At 39.8% G+C, this 24,566-nt stretch overlaps 2 protein-coding genes across 3 annotated transcripts in view; both read left to right on the top strand.

Moving 5' to 3' along the window:
• Positions 1–24,566, top strand: part of LOC307120101 (Fc receptor-like protein 5) — a 103,951-nt gene that overhangs the window by 17,486 nt on the left and 61,899 nt on the right. For both annotated transcript variants that reach the window (XR_013815750.1, XM_079806967.1), the window contains exons 3-5: positions 16,238–16,507; positions 23,839–24,093; positions 24,186–24,449. Coding sequence is in view for 1 of the 2 variants with exons in the window: in XM_079806967.1 (XP_079663093.1) it covers positions 16,238–16,507; positions 23,839–24,093; positions 24,186–24,449 (789 nt within the window). In the remaining variant the exon portion in view is untranslated. The remainder of the gene's footprint in view (positions 1–16,237; positions 16,508–23,838; positions 24,094–24,185; positions 24,450–24,566) is intronic.
• LOC307139355 (uncharacterized protein) lies at positions 7,678–15,887 on the top strand (the record flags this gene model as incomplete). The annotated part of the gene is made up of 6 exons (XM_079838288.1): positions 7,678–7,857; positions 12,324–12,458; positions 12,824–12,979; positions 13,091–13,188; positions 13,807–14,816; positions 14,933–15,887. 6 exons carry the CDS (start codon positions 7,678–7,680, stop codon positions 15,178–15,180), a joined length of 1,827 nt encoding a protein of 608 aa, XP_079694414.1. The 3' UTR covers positions 15,181–15,887.

Below are 24,566 nucleotides of genomic sequence, written 5' to 3' on the forward strand. Positions count from 1 at the left end.
GAATTACTGTTTCTCCCGTTACAACGGCGTTAGCGTTACTGAGGGGAAAAAATGTGGCGTTACTATAATTGAGCTCACTGAAGCGGTTTTCATCCGAACAGGCTCTCTGTCAGTCGGACCTGTAACGTGTGTGTGTGTGTGTGTGTGTGTGTGCGCGTGTGTGTGCGCGCCAGCCATGCGTGTTTTGGTACACATCACTGATGATGATTGGTGGGTGGGAGACAAGGTTGAGGTTGATAGGTTGAGTTCACGCCTATTTTTTTACGGTCTATGGTTCACACACACACACACACACACACATCTATGACACACACGCATATGCACAGTCAGCGATGGTCCAACGACTTCAAAGGTAGTTTTCGCAAACTGGAAGTAGGGCTGGGCGATATATCGCATGACATTGTTAGGCGCATCTCGTCAGTAAAGCCGGTTCCTTGATTAGTAGTAAATCGCCATCACCTGCTTTCAGATGGAGCGGCATTTACTACACAGAGCCGTAGTTCACTGACAAGCTGAGCCATATCGCATTAATTATCACGGACGTATCGCCTGCGATAATTAATACTGGAAGTATAAGCGCTACTTTTCTCTCTTTGAGCTGAAAGGTAAGAATGTTTATGTAATGCCTGGCTCACACTACAGGAGTTTTAGGCCGATTTATGGCCGATTTTCCCCTCCCGAGATTCTGAGAAAAAATCTTGTCCACGACCTCGATCGGTTCCGATGTTCGGCGCAGATTATCTGGTAATGTGAGACGTTCACAGATAAAATCTTGCCCCTCCCGATCTGCTCTCACACAAATCGGGCTCGCCCCGATCATATCAAATATCAAATTTATCGGGATGAGCAAGATTGTAATAACGTCAGTACTGTCACAATAGCCAATAGGAAACAAGTCTACGACTATGTATGTGCGCGCGCTGTGTGTGAGAGAGAGAAAGCTGCAAACATTGTTTCTTATAAGTAGACACATTTCATAATACATAGCCTACTATACTAGCACCAATTGTATTTTCATATTACAGCACAAATCTACACTGTAAAAGGTGACACTGTCGCTTTTGAACTAGGCAGGCAATATTATAACGGTAAACATTCTAGCACACTATAACCCTATTCGCACGGGATTAGTAGGCTATTATCTGGGGACATCTGGTGATTTGTATTAATTGCAGAGAATGTCTGTGATCTTAATCCCGTCCGAATCGGCCATGTCTGTAATATGTAAAGTAAATATTCCCCCGCAAATGACCTACCATATTTCGCCAAACACCGAGGCCCTGTGATAATATTAGTCCCGTGTGAATCGGCATCTCTGTGATTTGGCCGGGTTTAGGCGGATCGTATATCATTTTTGCAAGGTTTTTGTTTCCTGTGTGCATTTTTATCTTTATCTTTAACGAAGAATGGCACTAGGCTGCATAAAATGCGCACCGTTATGAATTCCCGTGCGGCCGCGCGGATTATACTTTCACTTTAGAATGAGCATCAATTTGGGAGTAATTTGCTTGAATGGTGTGTTTAATATTCTTAATGAAAAACACAAAAACAGAAAATGACAATGACAAACTCGCTTAAATGGGCGCTTTTACATTTAGATTTGAAACTGAATCTTCCGCCGTATATATTATATTGCTCAGTTCAGTTTTTAATTGTAGCGTCTGTTCTCTAACTTAACTAAATTATTATTTTTATTACTATAAAACAATCAAAATTATATTGATACGACTGTTTATAATTTCATACAGCTATATCTATAACGAAAATAACATTAAGTCTTGACATCATATCCGGGAGATAAGTCAGTAAATTCGAGTAAAATCACAGGCTTTGCTTATCCCGTGCGAATGCGCCACGCAAAATTCAGATGTGGGGAGTAATTTCTAAATCACACGAGGTCCCCAGATAATACTAATCCCGTGCAAATACTAGGGCTTATGATAGTAATATAAGGTAAATTTTACCTCCATTTCTCGCAGAAGAACTGACAGTCCATGTTGATCCCGTCTCCCCAACCATTTTCTCATCCACACTGGTTTATTCTTAAGGCCTGTACACACCGGGACGAATATATCGCGCGCGCTTATCGCCAGCGTTTTTCGTGCCGTTTTTCGGCGCGTCTTGAGTGTTCACACCCAAGCGATTTTCACTGGCGCTGCGCCGAGTGAACGTGCACATTCAGTCGATGCGCTCCCGGTACACAAGATGGTGCTGCGGCACTTTAAGCCTCTGACACTCGCTTGTCACACAGAAGGAGAAGAGAGACAGTATTTACGTGCTTGCCAAAACCATAGACATATTATGTATATGGACAAAACCATTCACACACTTTTTGCTAACTGGCAAGCAGCATTAGCAGCCCATCTTCTTCTTTGTCTACTTACTACTTCTTCGTCGTATCAATGTGTGCTCGGCAAGACCGTTTTGTGCTCGAGCGCCACCAAGTCGTGTTTTACTGTCACTTCAGCAGCTCCAGGCACGTGAACAAAAGCGCCGATCTCATTGGTCGGACAGTTTTTTACGCGCCGCATCAAAATAAAAAAATGAACCCGAGGCGTTTTTTTAAAAATGACGCTTTTACGCCTGCCGTTTTGCGCGTCGGTGTGAACACTCACATTGGCGCCCATTGTTTAGTCCCGAGGCGTTAAACGTCGGCGATAAACGCGTGCGAAAATCGTCCCGGTGTGAACAGGCCTTTACGCTTTTGTTTTTTTTTTCACAACAAGCGATCATTATTGATAGAGCAAGTTTTCGGTTTACAGTATCCATTTTCCCCGATTCCGATCTGCTGCGTAGATCACGTGACGCGCTTCCTCTGGCACAATAATCTTAATAACATTTTGTAGTGTGTGATGCTTCACGAATTTCAAATCTTGTAGTGTGAGCATGTTTAAGATTTGAGGGAAGAAAATCTGCAAAGAATCTCCTGAAGTGTGTGCTGCAACCAGATTTTACAATCAGATAGGATTTTAAAACTCCTGTAGTGTGAGCCAGGCATAACGTGCAACTTATGCCCAGGAAGAAAGAGTCTCTCCACGTTGGTGGCAAGTCATTCTAATCTAATGAAGCCTCACATCATCACATACCATTACAATATGAGTGGCTAAACCCAGGCGATAACGTGAGCTCCACTACCAAAGGATTAGTACAGTACTGATAATATTTACACAATATTTACACTATAGTAGGTCTACTGATAATATTTACAATAATGTTTTAAATTTGATAGGTGTCTCTCACATTGTCCCACAGAAACATTACAATAGTGTACATTAATGTACAATGTTTTATAATAGTAATTTATTCTATTTAGGGTCTAATTCATTCATTTAACATATCTAATATTGGGGGCATCAAAGTTATTTGACATATTTGAACATTTGAAAAGAAAAAAAAAAGTAACACAGTAGTTACTTTCCCTGGTAATTAGTTACTTTTATAATGATGTAACTCAGTTACTAACTCAGTTACTATTTGTAAGAAGTAACTAGTAACTATAACTAATTAAAGTAACGTGCCCAACACTGGTGATAGTTCACCCAAAAATGAAAATTCTGTCATCATTTGCTCACCCTCAAGTTGTTTCAAACCTGTATGAGTTTCTTTGTTCTGCTGAACACAAAAGAAGATATTTTGATGAATGTTTGTAACCAAACAGAGAGAGAGCAACCATTCATTAGTAGGGGAAATAAATACTATGATAGTGAATGGTTACTCTCTCTCTGTTTGGTTGCAAACATTCATCAAAATATCTTCTTTTGTGTTCAGCACAACTCATACAGGTTTGAAACAACTTCAGGGTGAGCAAATTATGACAATTTTCATTTTTGGGTGAACTATCCCTTTAAAAGAAGTTTCGTCTGCTCACCAAGGCTGCATTTATTGAATTAAAACTACAGTAATAACAGTAATATTGTGAAATATTACAATTTAAAATAACTTTTCAATTTGAAAATATTTTAAAATGTAATTTATTCCTGTGATCAAAGCTGAATTTATCGTCATTACTCCAGTCTTCAGTGTCACATGACCCTTCAGAAATCATTCTAACATGATGATTTGATGCTCAAAAAATACTTGATGTGTGCATCCTTGCTGAATACAAGTATTAATTTCTAATTAAAATAAAATTCTTACTGATCCCAAACTTTTAAATGGTAGTGTATTGTTACAAAAGCTTTGCATTTTAGATAAATGCTGTTCTTTTGAACTTTCTATTCATCAAGGAATCCTGAAAAAAAAAAGTTTTCAACATTGATAATTTTGAAAACAAATAAATTAAAAAAAGTATTGTGTAAAATCATGTGACACTGAAGACTGGAGTAATGATAAAAAAAAATAATAATTCAACTTTGTAACATATTCAAGTGGAAAAGAGTTATTTCAATTTTAATAATATTTCACAATATTACAGTTTTTCCAGTACTTATAATTAAATAAATGCAGCCTTGGTGAGCAAACAAAACTTTAATTTTTAACCATTTATGAGCCACGAAAAGCCCTGATTACCTATTAGTAAGTCATGAAATTACCAAAAAGCGCCAGTAAATTACTTGGTATGCTAGCTGCGGATGTTTTACATGCAGGTTTATGATGTTGTTCATTCATCCTCAGGATCAGTAGCCTATTCATATGTTTCAACAGTTCATCTTAATATTGTGTACTATTTACCATGGTAACTCTTGTAACCCCAAAATGCCATTTTATTTTTACTTTGGTCTCTCATACCAACTTACAACTAACATTATTGTATTAATAAAATCTAGTTTGGGACTGCTACCTTATACTGTTTATTCATCATCAGTGGCATATTCTTATCTTACAGGTTTCTTCAATTGCTAAAAAACATTGTTCAATACTGAAACCACATTTTCAAAACTCTTCATACAATCTGCATTTCCCAGATTAATTTTGGCCAAACAGTTAATCTAACCCCCAAAACTCACTCCGACCAACAAAACACTTCATACATGTCTCAAAATAAGCTCGTTCCACCAATCACTGGCAACAAATTCTCCTTCAGAAAACATGCATGTCACTCATAACACACTGACCTAAAAAACACTAACAACAGGAGCTAGATTTTCTGTATTTCAAAATAATTTCTGCAGAAATGCTTGAAATTTGCCATCATTCTGACTTGAATGTGCTTTTATCAGATTTGAAAGTAGTGTGTTAGCATATGAAAAATATCCTGCAAATATATCGTTTTTTGCAGTTTGTTGCCTTTGGCTTGGCTTGCTCAGTTGGGGACAGGGGCATAGCCAGCGGGCGACTATGATGACTAGGCCCCCCAGTTTATTATACAAATATAATAATATTTGTTAAATAACAGTTGTTTAAATTATTTTAACGTAATTACAAAATTATAACATCTCAAATACTGAAATAAACAAAATGTGTTTTTTTACAGTCTATGGTTTAAGCATAATGCTTGATGAGTTTGATTGACAGCTGTGTTACGCAAGTTAGGCTGTTTCAGGTATCTCGCGCCTGTGAGTTCATGAAGTGTGTTTACCTATTCACTTAGCCACTTATAGCCTATAATTTGCAGTTGTGTGATAGATAAACAACAACGATGCAAAACAGAAGCGATGCAAAATTCTATATAAAGGACAGAACCCATTCATCAGACCACAAGTAATGGTAAGACTTTTCAATTCCAAGCGCAGGTTCATTCTGTAAATCTAGGAACACGCCTTCAGGGACTGTCAGTCGTGATAGTGTAGGGGTAAAGTGCGTGGCATGATGTTTTGACGCAATTCAACCTGCGGTTCGAAACCGCCTTTTGCCGAACTCGCTCACATATCAGATCGTAAAGGCGTTTATTTTCAATAAGCAATCAGGAAAATATTTGAAATAGTGGAAATAAAGTGTCTAACGTTTGTTGTAACTGCTGTTCATGTTTTGTATGTGGACAGGTTGTAGCTACAGTTTTGGTTTATGTGACTGTGACAGTGACACTTTTGCTCAGGCCCGACCAAAAATAAAATTCTGCCTACGCAACTGGTTGGGGACACTAAATTTTCAACAAAATTTCCAAATAAATCGAATTAGTAAACTAAATTAACCATATAAACTAAATTACTGATCTGGCCACACTGTCACTGTATGATAGTTGAAATTAGCTGATGACATCACCATTTTCTCCAGAGCGGCAGTACGGCCAAATCAAATTCTGTTGCATTATTTTCCTGTTTAACACTGTGAAGCTGCTTTGAAACAATCTGCATTGTTAAAAGCGCTATATAAATAAAATTGACTTGACTTTGTGGAGTATGAATGACAAAAGTGTTTGTGGATTTGGAAAAATGTGGTGATTGAATGCATTTTGTCTGAAAGCAATGAAAAATTATTCGCAGTTTGGTCCGTATACACTTGTGAATCGCTGAATGTGTGAAACGTTTTGAAAATGTGGTTTCAGGATTGAACAATGCTTGTTAGCAATTGAAAAAAACTGTAAAGGGATAGTCCCACCCGAAGATGCACAATTATTATAGCACAATTCTTAACACCCCACTCCAGACCTCACTCATTTTCAAACTCTGGTTACGCCCTTGAATATTGTGAAACCGCTTTTCTTTTTTCCTCCAACCATTGGAACAGATTGACGGCGCGAGTTGTTGAGAGCTCCATGAACCACGTGACCGCGAGATCAAAGCTGTTGCAAACTCTGTATTTCAACGGCTCTGAGAGCGCACAGCACAAAAATATCATTACAAAACAATATACCGTCATAAATTCACTTTGTAGATGAGCTTAAACACTTACTTTGTGTTCTCTTGGTTAAATGTAACCGCATGTCTGCACTGTACGGCCCCTCACTCCCCGAGAGAAACGTTTTGGCTCGTTTAAACACAGTTGCTATAAATCATTACATTATAAAAAATTAAAAAAAATGTTAAATGAGATAAAACACTTACTTTACTTCTCGTCTGTTTCCCTCGTGTGCTCCGCACCGTCCGCGAGTCAAAGAAAATATCTCTTTAAGTTTAGGTGCACACGGACACACACACACACACACACACACATCACAGATACCATCCTAAAACAATATAATGTTATAAACTTCATACTGTTAATGAGATAAAACACTATCCCTGTGTTAACCCTACTCGTTTGCTCAGCGTCGCGAGTGTAAGGAAATGGCGTCTGTCAGTCCTGGGGGCGCGCGCACAGCACGTGCATTTCCTGTATGTGCGTAACTACACTCTCCGCCAGGTGGCGCTGTTTTCACTAGCCGTGTTAATACAACACTCTAACTCTTTACTCCTTGAATTAGGATTTTATGTTTATATGGTGTGGTATGTATAAATAAGTTAAATAAATGTGTTCATATCTATATAATTAAAGTGTTTTATAGCTGTATATAGTAAATTAAGTTTAGTTTACTGCAGTTAAAGAAATAAGCTAAAGTATAATTGGAGTAAAGCCTGCAGAAAATCTAGAGCAGTTGTTTCAACTTATGTTTTTGAGTTAAAACAACAATTGTGTTCATGCGACGAACAACCGTATTAGTCCAAAAAAACTAAAATTGAGATAACCATGTGACTTGAATGTATGTGTGCCACTTTGTATACAGAATCACTCTGGGGGGTGTTCGCGCGACCAAAACTCTGTATTTTAAAATTTAAAATAGTCTCACGCGGAAAAACCGTTTATGTCCACTAACGAAAAATGGAGACGCCGGCTGCTTTCATGTCCGCTGCGGACATTAATAGGCAAAACCTCGGCAAAAAAAGGAGAGCGAACGTGAATGAATGGAAGGACAGAGCAAGGAAGTATTTGAGGAATGCTGGGAAACCCTATGTGAACCGGAGAGGAGAGCAAAAACAAGGAAAAAGTCCACCAAAAGAGGTGAGTGAAAACCCGTATACAAAGTATCTAACGTTACCTAAAGTTAGCGGTTACAGTCAGAGGGGCGTGTAGGCTCTGTCTACTACAGTTCATATAGCTCACTCTGTTTAAAGGATCATTTCATGAATGGGTCGAAATGAAAGCTGAGAAAATTTGGATTCAGGGGACGTTTTAAACATGTCTGTACTCCTTATAACCACAGAGAAATGAATTGAAACGCTTTAGGTGCGTCTCTAACACCAGCTCAGCTGCGTCATTCATAGATTGTGTTATACGTAACGTTACTGCTGGCAGAATTGTATACATAAACAAACATAATATGTAAATATTATTATGTAAATTCATCCCCAATCTTTAAGATGTTTAGAGTAGAATTTGATTGCTTTATGTCTTCACTGAAATTGGTAAGAAAAATAAAATAAAAAGTCATTGACGTGTTTAAAATATTTTGATATAGGCTAATTTTTGTATCCCGTTAGATTAGATTAGATTAGATTCAACTTTATTGTCATTACACAAGTACAAGTACAAGGCAACGAAATGCAGTTTAGGTCTAACCAGAAGTGCAATAGCAGCAAGTGCAGGATATACAATGGTTGCGTAAGTGCAGGACATAAAAATGTTCTGAATATATATAAATATGTATAAGTAGAGAGATGGTTATTACTATAAGTAGAACTGAATTTACAGATGAATATATACAGTGAATAAATATACAGATGGCTATTACTATAAACAGAATTTACAGGTGAATATGTACTAGAATATAATATACAGATGGCTATTACTATAAACAGAATTTACAGGTGAATATGTACTATGAATATAATATACAGATGGCTATTACTATAAACAGAATTTACAGGTGACTATGTACTATGAATAAATATACAGACGGTTATTACTTGAACAGAATTTTACAGTTAGAGGTATACAATAATATGTTAGGCTAATATGAGGAATATAGCAGTGGATTAAGTTAGTACAATAAATTATGGACAGAGCTATCCGAAAGAAAGTGTAAAAGTGCAGTGGAAAGTGGTTGCATATTCCAGTTAGAAGTACGGTGCAAAATGCAAATGTAAACATTGTTACTGTAAATACAGTCGGCAGTGCAAATGAGCATAATCCAGTTACGGTATGGTGGTGCAGAATGCATAAGTAAACAGTTGTTACTGTAATAAACAGTCGGTAGTGCAAATAACAAAGTGAATGTAGGTGTGAGGTAGGAGAGTTCGCAGTTTATGAGGGAAGTGGATCAACGGGGGTTTGAGTTCAGTAAAGAGACAGCTCTGGGGAAAAAACTGTTCTTTAGTCTGCTGGTCCTGGTCCGGTGGATCCTGAAACGCCTGCCGGAGGGCAGGAGAGAAAACAGTCTGTGGGCTGGGTGAGAGGAGTCCTTGAGGATGCTGCGAGCTCGATGCAGGCAGCGTTTCCTCTGGATGTGTTCGATGGCAGGCAGTGGAGTTCCTGTGATGCGCTGGGCAGTTTTCACCACCCGCTGCAGTGCCTTGCGCTCCGCAACAGAGCAGCTCCCATACCACACTGCCACACAGTTGGTCAGGATGCTTTCTATTGCGCAGCGGTAGAAGTTCACCAGGATAGCCGAGGAGAGCTGATTCTTCCTCAGTGTCCTCAGGAAGAAGAGGCGCTGGTGAGCCTTCTTGACCAGGCTGGAGGTGTTGGTCGTCCACGACATGTCCGCCGAGATGTGGGTCCCCAGGAACTTGAAACTGGAGACACGCTCAACAGCCATTCCATTGATGTGGATGGTGTCGTGTGTGCCTCTTGACTCCTTCCTGAAGTCCACGATGAGCTCCTTCGTTTTGGTGGTGTTGAGGAGCAGGTTATTATCAGCGCACCATGTGGCCAGGTGCTGGATCTCCTTCCTGTAGGCAGTCTCATCGTTGTTGCTGATGAGACCAATCACCGTAGTGTCGTCCGCAAACTTGACGATGGAATTAGTTCCATACACAGGCTTGCAGTCGGAGGTGAAGAGGGAGTAGAGAAACGGACTTAGCACACAGCCCTGTGGTACACCAGTGTTAAGAGTGATGGATGTGGAGCAGGTGGATACTGATCGAACATTCTGGGGTCTGTCAGTTAGGAAGTCCAAAATCCAGTTGCACATTGAAGTGTTGATGCCCAGGTCTCCAAGTTTGGCAATTAACTTGGATGGGATGACAGTGTTGAATGCTGAGCTGAAGTCAACAAACAGCATGCGTGCATACGTGTTCTTATGGTCCAGATGGGTGAGCACAGAGTGCAGTGCCATGGAAACGGCATCCTCTGTGCTCCTATTGCTGCGGTAGGCAAACTGGTGTGAGTCCAATGTGGATGGTATAGAGTCTTTTAGGTGTTCCAGGACCAGCCGCTCAAAGCACTTCATAATGATGGGTGTGAGTGCTACAGGGCGGTAGTCATTAGGGCACCTCGGGCTGGAGTGTTTCGGCACTGGCACAATGGAAGTGCGTTTAAAGCATGATGGTACAGCTGCTTGGGCGAGAGACAGGTTGAAAATGTCTGTAAAAACCCCAGCGAGCTGCTCCGCACATGCCCTGAGCACACGTCCAGGGATGTTGTCTGGTCCAGCAGCCTTGTGCGCGCTGATCCGGCTCAGTGCCTTGCAGACATCTGTGGAGGAGAGTGTGATTGGTGGGTGGTCAGCTGAGGGTTTGAGCTTGGTGGCAGTTTCTCTGTTGTCTCTTTCAAAACGAGCATAAAAGTAATTTAGCTCATTCAGGAAGTTGACATCAGTGGCTGCGGGGGTGGAGTGGGGGGGTTTGTAGTCACTGATGGCCTGGATGCCCTGCCACATGCGTCGAGGGTCAGAGTTGGAAAAGTGACCCTCAATCTTAAGCTTGTAGCAGTGCTTGGCCTTTTTGATGCCCCTCTTCAGGTTTGCCCTGGATGCGCTGTAGGCTTGTGCATCTCCTGATCTGAAGGCAGTGTTGCGTGACTTCAACAGGAGTCGTACTTCCCTGTTCATCCAAGGCTTCTGATTTGGGTATGTGGTGATCTGTTTCTGGGTTGTAACACTGTCGATGGTGGTATTGATATGATCCAATACTGAGGAGGTGTAGGAGTCAATGTCCGTGTGAGCGCCACTGGTGGCTTGAGAAGCAAACATACTCCAGTCTGTGTTTAGGAACCTTTCCTGGAGTGTGGAGTCTGCCCCCGCAGGCCACACCTTGATGGTTTTCATTGATGGCTTCACGCGGTTGATGAGGGGTGAATATTTGGGTCTGAGAAACAAAGAGAGGTGGTCTGACTGTCCTAGGTGGGGGAGGGGTGTCGCAACGTAAGCTCCGGCCATGTTTGTGTAAACATGGTCTAAGGTTTTGTTTCCTCTGGTGTGGCAGGAAACATGCTGGTGAAACTTGGGTAGCACTGACTTTAAGTTTGAGTGATTAAAGTCACCTGCAACAATAAACGCAGCTTCCGGGTGATCAGTCTGTTGTTTACTGATGGCTGCGTGAAGTTCTTTCATAGCAAGCTTGGCATCAGCATCGGGTGGAATATAGGCTGCTGTGATAATGGTGGAGGTGAACTCCCGGGGTAGATAAAACGGTCTACATTTAACCATGAGAAACTCCAGGTTAGCTGAACAATGACTCCCAACAATAGCAGAGTTTGTGCACCAAGCTTTGTTAATATAAATGCACAATCCGCCCCCTCTGCTCTTCCCGGAGCCATCTAATGTTCTATCCGCCCGGAGTGTGTGGCGTCCCGCTAGCTCGATAGCGGTGTCCGGTATTCCGCTGTTTAACCAGGTTTCCGTGAATATTAGGACGTTACAGTTCAAAAGTTTCTTACTGTGTGTGATGCTGAGTCGAATCTCCTCCATTTTGTTCACTAGCGACCGTACATTGGCAAGGAAAATGCTGGGTAAAGAGAGCCGATGAGGAGTAAGCGTTAGCTTAGCACGCGTTCCTCCACGTCTCCCCCGCCTTTGTTTACGATCACGCCGCCGTCTGCGTGCACTTCCGCCCGGCCGGGTAGAGTGCAGAGTCACCGGTGTCTTAGCGATCTCAGGAAGGAGTTGTAGATTGTCCATAAAACTGTCGGAAATTCGCAAACCAATATCCAAAAGCTCAGCGCGGGTGTACGATGTAAAGGCACAACTGTTCTGTGCGAACAGACCCGAGAAGAACAGGAAAAATACCGCAAAATTGCAGAATCTGGAGAGAACCAGAGCCTCGCGATCTACTCGCGCCGCCATCTTGGTCAAACTTTAACGTTACCATTTAATGCAACACGTTGTTTTGTAATATTGTATGCTATGTTATGTTTGTTACTTGTTATTTAATAAATAATAAAAATAAATTAAAAAAAGGTAATAATAAAAAAAAATGCATTGATTGTGTAAGCTGATATTCTAGCAAGTAACCTTAATAGCTGCTAATAGCTCTTTTATAGCTAAAAAAAAAAAAAAAAAACGCTAATGTGACTTTGTTTCTGTTAAGGGCAAGGTGTGCAAGGAGACGTGTCCCAGGCAGTGTTCAAGCCTAACAGATGAACGAAAACTCCAGCTCTTCACAGAGTTTTATGCTGTCTCTTATGAGAGGCAGCAGGCTATCATTCTCTCTGGTTTGGAGCAGGTAGGCTAACTTAAGCAATTCATGACCATATCATGTCAACAGTATGCAATGCATTACAATGTAGGCCCATGAAATAACCAGTGAATTGAATACTACTGTATGCCTTCAATTCACTAAGACTGCACATGTGCTTGATCACTGTAAATGTTACATTTTGTGAGGATGGATGAAGGATGACCAGCATCAAGTAGGCCACCAAGTGCATTAAAGACCACAGCGCTTTGATGCCCTAAAAGGCATACACATGGCTTATTCATTCTCCTAACCAAAGCCTACTCACATACTTAATGACCTTAACTTGACAGCATACGACGGCTAGCCTGCTACGCTATGGTAAATGTATTTTTTTTTCTTTTTACTTCTAGCACAAGGTGAGTCGCAGACGACCACGTGGGCCTGACACTGAGAATACTAAGAGGAAGTACACCTTCAAGTACAATGTGCAACAAGGAGGCCAAAGACTTGCTGTTTGTAAGCTTACATTTATGTCCGTCTTTCAACTGACCAACAGTCGCCTACAGGCAAGTTTTCTATAGCCTAGCGTTTCCCGTTTAACTTTTCATTACATGCATGATTTTAATTAGATACATTGTCCATAACATATTTATTTAAAGTTACATATCTTTGAAAAGGTTATTCAAGAAAATTTAGGCAGTCAGTCTGAGGGAACAGAGCAGGTAGCTAAAGTCAGGTCTCCATTAGAGGACTTCAGAGGAAAACATAAGAACAGGTAAGTAAAAAAAAACAAAAAAAACTTCACCTCAGGAAAGATTAATGTGTATTTAAAATGGGTCATTTATGTAGTAGAAATGTAAAATTATTTTTTAATTTGGAGCCTTCTAGACTGAGAAAAGTCAGAAAATTAATTTTTGATTTATGGGGATGAAAGACAACAACTCCCAGAATGCACTGGGACACAGAGACGCACTGGTCTCGTAGGCTATCTCTCACGGAGGAAAATGCACATCAACTGATCACTTGGTTAGCGTTCATGTAAACACTACATTCAGATTCACAAATCGTAATAAATTCAGTTAGATTTGAACAAAAGATGTGCATGTAAACAATGACGATTTTTGCGTCATCGCAGGATTTTTTCCAGACAAAAAATACATAAATCTCTCGTCTCAGGGGGACATGAGGGAGGAAAGCACGGTAATTCGAAAATACTACAGGTTTTCTACTGATACAAAGCTTAATGCTAAATCCTGAAGTATCCCTTTAATGACTGTATGTGAAAAACAAAATCCTATAATTTAATGTCAAAGAAACAATGCAATTTTGCAAAACAGACCAGCATAGTTTATTATATTTCCCGTGTTCATGAGTTGTGTTGTTTATTTTTTAGGCCTCATAGCATTCATCCTGCAGTGAGAGAGGGGATAAGAGAGCATATCCTGAGCTTCCCACGCCAACCGAACCACTACTCACGGTTGAAGGGAGATGTGGAGAGGGAGTACCTGAGCCCTGATTTAAACCTGCTCCGCATGTTCCGCCTGTACAAGGAAAACAATCCAGCATCCACTGCAAAGTTCTGGCTCTATAGGGACATCTTCAAGCAGCAGAACCTCAGTTTTGGGCAGCCAAGAAGTGACACTTGTGCGAAATGTGACGCCCTGTTCTCAAAATTAACAGCTGCTACAACAGATGGAGAAAGGTTGAAGATCGCAGCCGAGAGTGAGCTTCACCACCGGAAAGCTGAAAAAGCGTACACCCAGTTGCAGGCTGACACAGATTGGGCCAAAGCCAATGATGACTGCCATGTCATTTGTATCGACATGCAGGGGGTAGTGTTCACGCCAAACCTGACACACTCCAACGTGTACTATCAACGGCAGCTGGCCAACTACAACCTCTGTATCCAGGAGATGGGCACTGACGATCCTCCTACAATGTGCCTCTGGCATGAGGGCATCGCTCACAGAGGTTCCATCGAGGTGGCAAGCTGTCTTTTGAAGTGGGCAGAAACATCTTTCGCTCCCCTAGTCCAGGCAAAGGAACGGAAGCTCATCATCTATAGTGACCGATGCTGTGGGCAGAACAACAACTGGCGAGTCCTAAACCTCATGGCCCTGCTCGTATCTAGAAGGTACTTCAGTCAGATAGAGCAGAAGTTCATGGTGTCTGGTCACTCCTTCCTTCCCTGTGACCGTTCATTTGCCACGCTGGACAAGAGGCGTAAGGTGTCCACACTCCACACCCCCAGCGATGTTGCTGAGATGATCCGTGGAGCCAGGCAGCAGCATCCATTTAAAGTAAATGAGATGAAATGTGCGGACTTCAGGCAGCTTCCTGATGCAACATTAAAGCGTCCACCTGGCCTCCTAATCACATCCATGATGTGGTTGAAAGTGACTGGTAAAAAACCGAAGAACTAAACTAAAACTAAACTGGTTTTCTGAGATTAACAGTGTTAGGGATATGTGCGTGAAGGAAGAATCTTTATTGAATTTCTTGTTAAATCATCATTTCAGCTGCTGATCCATGGTGTGTCCACACAAAAGGGAGCCACAGCCTTTACGAGGGATGGAAGACCTGGCTGATCACCAAACAGAGGAAGAATCAACCACCTCCAGCTCCCTTGTTCTCCACCACGTATGCTCGTGCTTACGAGGACCCTCTGCCCGTCAAGAAGGAGAAGCACCGTGACCTTATGAAAATGCTAGCCTACATGCCAGCGGAGGCCCAAGCATTTTATGGGACATTAGAATGTGAAGAGTAGCCTGGTAGGTCATGTGCAGGGTAAGGTGGGGTATATTGTGTATATTGTGTAAAAGTAATCATAAAAGTAGTTGTAGCTTATCTTGTATGCCTTATCTTATGTTGTATAATAGGAATATATAGGTATTTATTTATTTAGTAAATGAATGAATGGGGTGATTATTTATGAAATGTATTATAAAAGTTAAAGGAACAAAAAAGGAAGATGTATATGTAAACTAGCATATGGAACTATAGCATGGAATGATGATGATGTATGTATTGTAAATATGTATTGTTTACTGTTATTACTGTTGTTTATTGTTTGTATGTATTGTTTATTGTATGTACGGTTTATTGTTTGTACTGATGTTTATTTTTTGTACTATAAGTAGGCCTATGTATTGTTCATTGTTCGTACCGTATTGTCCGTGTTTTTGTTCTGTGATTTACGTTGGCAAAAAAATAAAAGAAATTGAAAGAAAGAAATGCTTAATATTTTCTTTAAGGTTCTGTTACTGTATTAAAACTAAGATAAAGAAATCAAATCTCCAGTGGCTTAAAATGATAGGATGAATTGGACTTATACTGTTATTCCACATTAACTGGACATATACTGTTCTTCCACATTCCAGAAATGTCAATTACTCTAACTTTTTATTTTTAATATTGATACTAAAAAATATTATCTCATTAGAATTGGGAAGCTTTTGTTGTCTATCTTCAAGTAAAAAAAAAAAAAATACATATAATATTCAGAATCCAAATAAAAAAAATGTATTATTCAAAATTTGCAAATATGGACTTATATGGTTCTTCGTCTCAAGCCCTCAATTATACTTGTTCACTTTCAGTCTAGTTGAGGACAAGAAAACGTAAATTGCCTTGTTGTCTGGACAATCTAGTTATCTCTACTGAAAAAAATAGTTGAAATGACTAAATCGCAAAAATATTTTTTACAGTGTAGATCTTTAATTTGTAATACAGTGTTCGTCTCATCAGGTTTTGAGTTGATAACAGTGATCATGAGACTGTGATGCTGTTTCAGTCAATATTTACTCATGTGTGTATTAATACAGAGAGACCAAAACCTGTAGTGAAGGTGAAGCCGGATCAGAGTGTGTTCAGAGGAGAGAGAGTCACTCTCACATGTGACATACAGGGAGGAGGAAACACTCAGTGGACATACAGCTGGTTTAGAGATGGACAACCTGTCTATCCATCATCAACAACATCAGAGCTCAGTTTCACAGCTGATGTGTCTCTCAGCGGTCAATACACCTGTACAGGAGAGAGATCAGACTCACACACATCAGACATCAGTGATGCTGTTACACTGACTGTATCAGGTGAGTCTTCATATTCACAATCTGTCTAATGATCATCCATATTTCAACACTTATGATCCTCTGTATCAGCCGCATCTGTTCTTATAGAGGACTGAAGAAATTCACTTGTAGTCATTATTGTCTTCAGATGCAGAACTGCACGTCTTGTGTGTGTCGCACATTTATCAGGATACTTTTATAACATCATGTACAGATGTGTGACTTTCCAGTAGAGCTGGGCATCATTCACAAATGTTAACAAGATTACACATCACCTCAAAACCCTTTGGCTTTATTTGTTCAGTTTGTTTAATGTTGTGACTCATTTAGGGTCTGAGGAAGGAATATATGCCTCTCGCTCAAGAGCACATAAAGCACACAAAGCTCTGGCAGAAGTCGCTGATGATTATGAATGTAAAAATAGCAAAGAGACATTTGCAGAGATTAAAGTTCTCCGTTGTTGCAACCAGGCAACCAATCACTATCTCAGGATCATCGTGAAGCTATCAAGCCATGCCCTAGCAACCATTTAGAGCACCCTAGCAACTACTTCCATAGACTACCATTGAAAGAGATATGGGATATCTTTGGATAGAAGTGTCATAGAAACATAAGGGTGGGCTCATTTGACTTGAGGCAGCAAACAGCCAATCACAAATCACCTTCAGTACTTCCTAGCCACCCTAGCAACCCAAACCCAAAGAGGGAAATCTTCTAATCTGAATGTCAGAGGCATGGGGGTTGGTTTATATCATTCATACTGGCAAGGAGTTTTTGGAGTATAATCATTGGCAGCTACCACGCCGCTCCATAGCAACCAAACTGAGTACCCTAGCAACCGTTTAACAAGACCTATATCTCTGCATCAGGACATCTCTGCATCATTTGCCTTCTGCAAAAGTAACTCATTAACACTTTAAACGATGTCATTTACATACATATATATCTCTGACATGTCATGAACATACTCTTATTACATTTGAGTGTTTCATACCTGATGAGGGGAGATATAGATATAAATCAAACACAGGACACGGAGCTGTTCCAATGTCGAGGATCCTTGGAATTTCAACCAAGGTCTGAGTCCTTCGTTCAAAAAAATATGCCATATACAGGAAAGGATGCTTACGAGTAGACTTCGCGCACTTAGCGTTCTCAAATCACCCACAATCCTATGCGCGCAGCTTTGCTATCTTGTTCAAAAAATACAAAATATCGGACGTTGGCGGAGTCGGAGGGTTAACGGGGCAATATGCTTTCAGGTGTAAGTATTTACGTTACCAAACATTTGTTATAACCGTAGTAAATATAAGTAAAGTTTAACGTTTAAATACCAGTACAAATTACAACCGTATTGATATTATACAAATGACGTTATTGATGGCTAACGGACCTTTTCACTGACGTAATGAGGCTGACGCGCACTTGCTAGCCTGTTCCATTTACGTGTTCTCCGAATGCTAAAGAGGAGCCTCGCCTAGCCTCTGAAGGAAGTGACTTGGAAGGACCAGTCCTGCAGAGGAAGGATCCTTGACATTGAGAAACACCTCCTGTATATTCTGAGCAGCGCGCCCCCTCCCCCTGCAGGTGAACACTCCCAAGGGAAAAACAATCAAATAAACGATCGATCAAGGCTGAGCAGGGAACTTCAATCGTCACAGAAAAATAAATGTCCAATGTAAAAAACATTTTATACATACATTCTCGTCTTTTCACATATTTATGTACTTATTATTATTTTTTGTAACCACCACATTTGCAGCATGTTAATTGTGTTAGCATTATGCTAGCAACATGTTAATCATGTTAGCATCTTGTTAAACACATGCTAGCAACATGGTAATTGTGTTAGCATCTTGCTAAGAGCACGGCAGCAGTGTAGGGGCAGTAGTTACAAGCATCACTCACATTTTCTTCATGAAATGTACATTCTAGTTATTATTATAATGTCCAGGGTATGATAGAGGCTAAAAACAGAATTATATTGTATTATTTATAGTTAGTGATATTAGCTCACTTTGCAGCAAAAACATTCTCTGTTGGCTTTTATTATTTGAGAAATAAAAACTTGTGTTGAAAAGTTATGCAAATGGTTCATTATTTGTATGACTACATCACAAAGAGTCAAGTCTTGTAAAAGCATTAGATTGAAAAGTGAGGAGAATACTTTTGTGCACAAAAAACTAACAAAAATAACGACTTTATTCGACAATCTCTTCTCTTCAACGTCATTCTCCTACGCTATTCCCGTAGTGTAAACAGTGCAGCACTTCCTGGCTCTACGTCAGAATGCTGCTTCATTATTGGTCAGGTCCTGCGTCAGCATCACACACACACACACACACACACACACACACACACACACACACACACACACACACACACACACACACACACACATGTCGTGGTGTTCACGTGAACAGCGTCAGACAATGGTAAGCCGGCGTTCTGATGTTGAACCCGGTAAGTTTATTATAGTTTTGCATTTTTAAATTAGTTTTTATTTTATTCTCGTTTTCAATTTTGCTACAAATTTCAGTTTAGTTTTAGTTAGTTTTATAAATTGTTTTGCTAGTTTTAGTTTAGTTTTTATTTTGTAAACACATTTCTATTTAGTTTTTATATATTTCGTTTCAGTTTTAGTTTTAGTAATTATTAGGGCTGAAACGATTCCTCGAGTTACTCAAATAAAAAAAAAATCATAGAGGCAAAAGCCTCAAACTTTCGTGTAATCCATTTAACTACACAGTCATGTTGCAGAAAGACAATTCTTGTGTGAGGACTAGCACACTGCACGTATTGCGGTTATATCCGCAGGTCAGGTGGGTAAAGTAATAAAAAGTAACATTCTAAAAATTGCGGGTGGATAAGAGAATATTTAAAACGCTTAAGCTTATCATTTGTGGCAGTTCGCGGAACTTCGCCCATCAGCTGAAGTGATACCAGCACTCGAAACACATAACCAGCATGAATGTAGTTTGCACATGCATCACCGTCATTGTGATGTGTATGTGAAATGTTTTATGGGACATTATATATTTGATATCACCGAAATACACCATTAAAATGTTCTCAAAGCTAAGCGCAACAAATAGCAGAACGAGCTGTAGGCCTAACTGTTGTGTGCGCTCCTGCTTTCAGAGCTGCGTGCTTTCATTGATTTGCGTAATTTAAATCTCACACTTTAATCACAGGCTATTTATATCTCCTAACTTAATAAAACAAGCTGTGTTACTATGATGAATGCTTAGCTCAAAATGTAGCCTAGATCTGTGCAACAAACTTTATCTGAATTAAACACAAACACATCTCTCGTGTTTCCTCACGCTCCAGCGGTTACTCCTGCGTGTGCTGCATAGGTTGTCGACCCTGCTTTAGATTCCATTTCGCCAAAGAAGGGTTTTTAAAGCAATCCATTTCAATGCAGCTTATATGTTACAATAGCATAGAGTCCTCAGCTGTCTTCATGCGCAGTAGCACCATCTACAGACACTCCCTCAACCGCCACAGGTCAGATTTTCCGTCACAGTAAAGAGAGCTTATTAATTATGAAAACGAATATTTATTTTTGCTAATATTGTTTTATGTTATTTTATAATTGCTAATTATAATTTTATATTTTCAGAGTTGTTAGTTTAGTTTAGTTTTAGTTTTTCATTTATTATGATTTTTCAACTTTATTTCAGTTTACGAAAATGTTTTTTGACCAATAGTTTAAGTCTTAGTTTCAGTTTACGAAAAGAACCTTGGAATCCGGAAGTGCTGCACTGTATTTACACTACGTGAACAGGGCCGGAGACCGACACAGATGGGGACGAACGTTTGAGTCAAATTTCTATACAGAGGAGTAATATATATTTTTTTTTTTTACCCAAAATGCGCAGAAGTAATCATTATGAGCGCTGGATACTCTGATGTGCTGTGTTTTCAGTTCATACTGACAGCCGGAGGGCGCTCTGTGCACATTTAGTCCACATATAGCACTCATGAAGAACAGGCAGATCATGTGACATTCTAGAAACTCCCCAGCCTGACGTCGTCATAAGGCTTGTTCGACTTCATGCAGCGATGCGCAGACCGATCGGTCACGTGTGTTTCATGTTTATTCTAAAACCTTCAGTTCCACTAATGCTCATAAATCTGTTTTTTTATAACAGTAAAACCTCCTTTCATGTAGTCACAATGTTATATTGTCATGTTTATCAAAATAAAACTGATAAAAAACGAAGACCCCACTTCATTGATAATGTAGGCTTACATGTTGAGCTTTATTTTTGTACACACACACGCTGTATTAAGCAGTATAGCCTACATAAAGTACTGAATGAAAATGTCTTCTGAAACATCTGTGTATTTGACAAATATTGCATTTATTTCACTTCAGCTGTGATAAAGTATGCAAACACTCACTGCTCACTGTGGGAAGCGGAAAGTGTCCGACTTCACGTCTCCATTTGCAGCTCCTCCCCGCCTGTATGCAGATACTCTCGCCGATCGGTTGCTTCCAGCCGCAGCCGATGTCCAACACACACACAGAATATGAGTCTGACACTGCTCCGTTGGGCTGTGATTATGGGGCGTGTTTCAACCAAACCAGGAAAGACCTCAATTGGATAGACCTACAACCAATCAGAGCAACGGAGCGACGCATAGTTGTCGCTCCAAGAAGTAGAAAAGATGTAAATGATCTTTGCCGTGATGTAAAAAGAATTGAATGATACACGGTGGACTTACCAACACAATCATCATTTTTGAGAGAAATAGCAAAGGTGAACGTTCTCCCGTTAGGATTAGAACAAATTCAACCCATGCGCTCTTTGGTGACGTGAATGCTTAAGTTACTGTTGATCATCTGATCATCGTATAAAACCCGTCCTGACAATTTGATTGGTCCGAACAGCTCCTGTTCGGGCATAGTTACTCCACAACGGATCAAGTCCAGACCAAATTTCCCGGACTCAAATGTTGTGGGCGGGGCTAAGTTCGGCTGGCATCCAGGCTAGGAACTCCCTGACATAAACAAAGCTTCCAGAAATCACTAACAGAGACTTTTGAAGACAATAAACACACAATAGAAACAATATATGGTTTATCTGTGCTCTTTATGCCATGTTGGGTATTTTCATAATGGATTATATTTTATAATGCAATGCTATTCGACATAGCTTGTATCATTGTACATAATACTGTAAAATAATGTATTTTCTGATTGTCTGATGGTTTGATCTGAAGCCACATTAGATCACAGAAGGTTATTTACAACACTCGACTTGTAATATAAAGTAAGTTTGGAGTAAAAACATGGCTTTAATTTCATAAATTGTTGTGTATTGATGGTGTGCTAAGCTAACATGCTAGCCCTAAGATGCACCTGAAACCTGAACAAATAGGCTACTTTTATGAATAATTTTGAATAGTAAAACTCACTGAAATGTTTATATTTTCAAGAAGGGCATTTGATACAGTTTCAAAGAAGGTGAAGTGAGAAGTTTGATCAAAGAAGAGAGGGATTAAAACAGTTTGAATAGAGAATTGTCAGTAATTATAATGAAGACAAAAATAATAATAATAATAATAATAATAATAATAATAATAATAATAATAATAATAATAATAATAATAATAATAATAATAATAATTATAGCCATAACCAGGCCGGAGAGGTGTGAATGTGTGCGGGGAGACTGAAACTGAATGGGGCCGTTTGCACCACAAAACCAAAAAGGCCAACTTCAATTTTATTTTCATAAAGATATAAAAAATAAAATAAATCTAATAACTTTACAAAACTTTGAAGTTTATTATAACTTTTTTTTTCATTATGACAATAATTAATTTTGACTTTACAGTAAACTGCCAAGTGTCTGCTTTCAAATGAGACCATATACTTCATGAACTGTGTCTGTTTTAGTCTGGGTATGCCAGTTCTGGGGATTTTTTCAAAGGGTGGCGGGGGGTGGATGTACTTTCACACTGCACAGCCAATCATGCTGCATGCTTATTGGCTCACTGACGTTGATGAGATTTGCAGTCCCCTGTGCAATAATCATGCTGTCTAATCAGCATCTTGACAAGCCACACCTGTGAGGTGGATGGATTATCTCGACAAAGGAGAAGTGCTCACTAACACAGATTTAGACAGATTTGTGAACAATATTTGAGAGAAGTGTTGCGTTTATAATTTTGTTCAGTGTATGAATGGGCCTTCTAGTGATGTGATCGCCGTCGCTGCGGCTGTGATTGGACCAACGCTGCAGGCCATTGATGATCTTAGAAATGAAGGACCGAATCAGATCATTTTACAGCGATAACCTGCTCGCTTGTTTTATGATAAAAATCACTCTTTTGTGTCTTCATGGTATCAGACTTGTGACTGGCTTGAATATAGTGTCAAAGCTGATGCAGCATTCTGCTTCCCATGTTGAGTGTTCAATAGTGCGCATGCCCTAGTAGACTCGACTTTCGGGAATAGAATCGGGAAGCACTGTACTGTGTTTATAACGTCATCTGTGTAGGAGACTGACACAGACCAGAAGAGATTGTTGAGTAAAATCATCAGACGGAAATTACATTAAAAAGGTCATATTCCTCCATTCAGATCCATTTGTATAAATCTTGCATACATGCTCCAGACAAAAATCTTTTTCCAGTATTTTCTGGAATCTAGTGGAAACAGCCCTGTCTGCAGGGTGCTAGAGCACACAGGCCTGAGATATAAACTTTTAAAAATGAGTTTATAGCAAAAAAAAAAAATAGATAAAAAATCGTCTCTTTTTTTTTTGGGGGGGGGGGGGGGGGGGTATTACAGCTCAGACAACATATACTTACATGTTTATCACTTTTAGCAGTGTTTTATGTAACTTTTAAGGGTTTCATGTAAAATGACACCTACATTTTACATTTAGACCCCTGTATGTGGGTATAGGAAGCTTTTCAATTTGGGCCAAATCCAGGCGTAATTGGTCCCAGAGTAATTTAGTGTAAATAAGTTACTTGGTGTAAAACAAATGCCAAAGTGATGCATATCTCCAGAAAGTAGACATTATACGCTTTCACATGTTGACATATGAGGTCAGAGCTCCTCCACAGACATTTAACATTTAAATTATATTCTTGATGATGTACTGGGTCTGCAGAGTTTAAGACTTTAACATTATTATTTGAAAGCGCTGGGATTTCCTTCTCAAATCTATATTTGTGTTTTTCTGTTTGGCGTCACTAGTGGGAGCAGAAAAGACAAACACCCTTAAAATCAAAATTAATTACATGAACATGATCAAATCAGAAGAATACTGAAACTATGACCAATAACACTATAAATGAGCTCAACACTGCATCACTGTCTCTTACAGATAAACCGAAGCCGATCGTGAGTGTGACCCAGAGTTCAGTGTTCACTGGAGACACAGTTACTCTCCACTGTGACATGAGAAGCTCGACTGGATGGACGTTTCTCTGGAGGAAAGACTCAAACCCTGAATCCAGTGATGACGCAGGAACTAAAACACTCAGTTCTGTGAGAGTCTCTGATGGAGGAACATACGTGTGTAGAGCACAGCGAGGAAACTACTACACACACGACAGTCATGTTCAGATAACAGTGAGAGGTAAGCGCTCTTTTACTTTATAGTTTTGTCAGTGAAAGTTAATTTTGAGTTTTAAGTTCAAACATGAAGTTTGTTGTTTGCTCTTTTCACAGAGAGACCCAAACCTGTAGTGCGTGTTCATCCTGATGTCCATGTGTTCAGTGGAGAGACGGTCACTCTCACATGTGACATACTGGAGGCAGGAGTCTGGAGGTACAGATGGTATAAAGATCAATATAACAGCGCAGGACAAGACCAGATCTATACAATCACATCTGTGGATCGGTCTCATGCTGGTGTGTACAGATGTGAAGGATTTCAGACTAAAGCCCCGCAGTACACACAGAGCAGTGATGGAGTTACACTGACAGTATCAGGTGAGTGTGTTCATCATTTCATCACATCATTTTAACCAGAAGACATTGAGTAGAAAACAAATGCAGCTTTGCTTTTTAGGCGATCAGCGGTGGAGAGAGTATAACCAATTGTTCTGA

Source organism: Gobio gobio, assembly GCF_949357685.1.
Source record: "Gobio gobio genome assembly, chromosome: 2".
NCBI lineage: Eukaryota > Metazoa > Chordata > Actinopteri > Cypriniformes > Gobionidae > Gobio > Gobio gobio.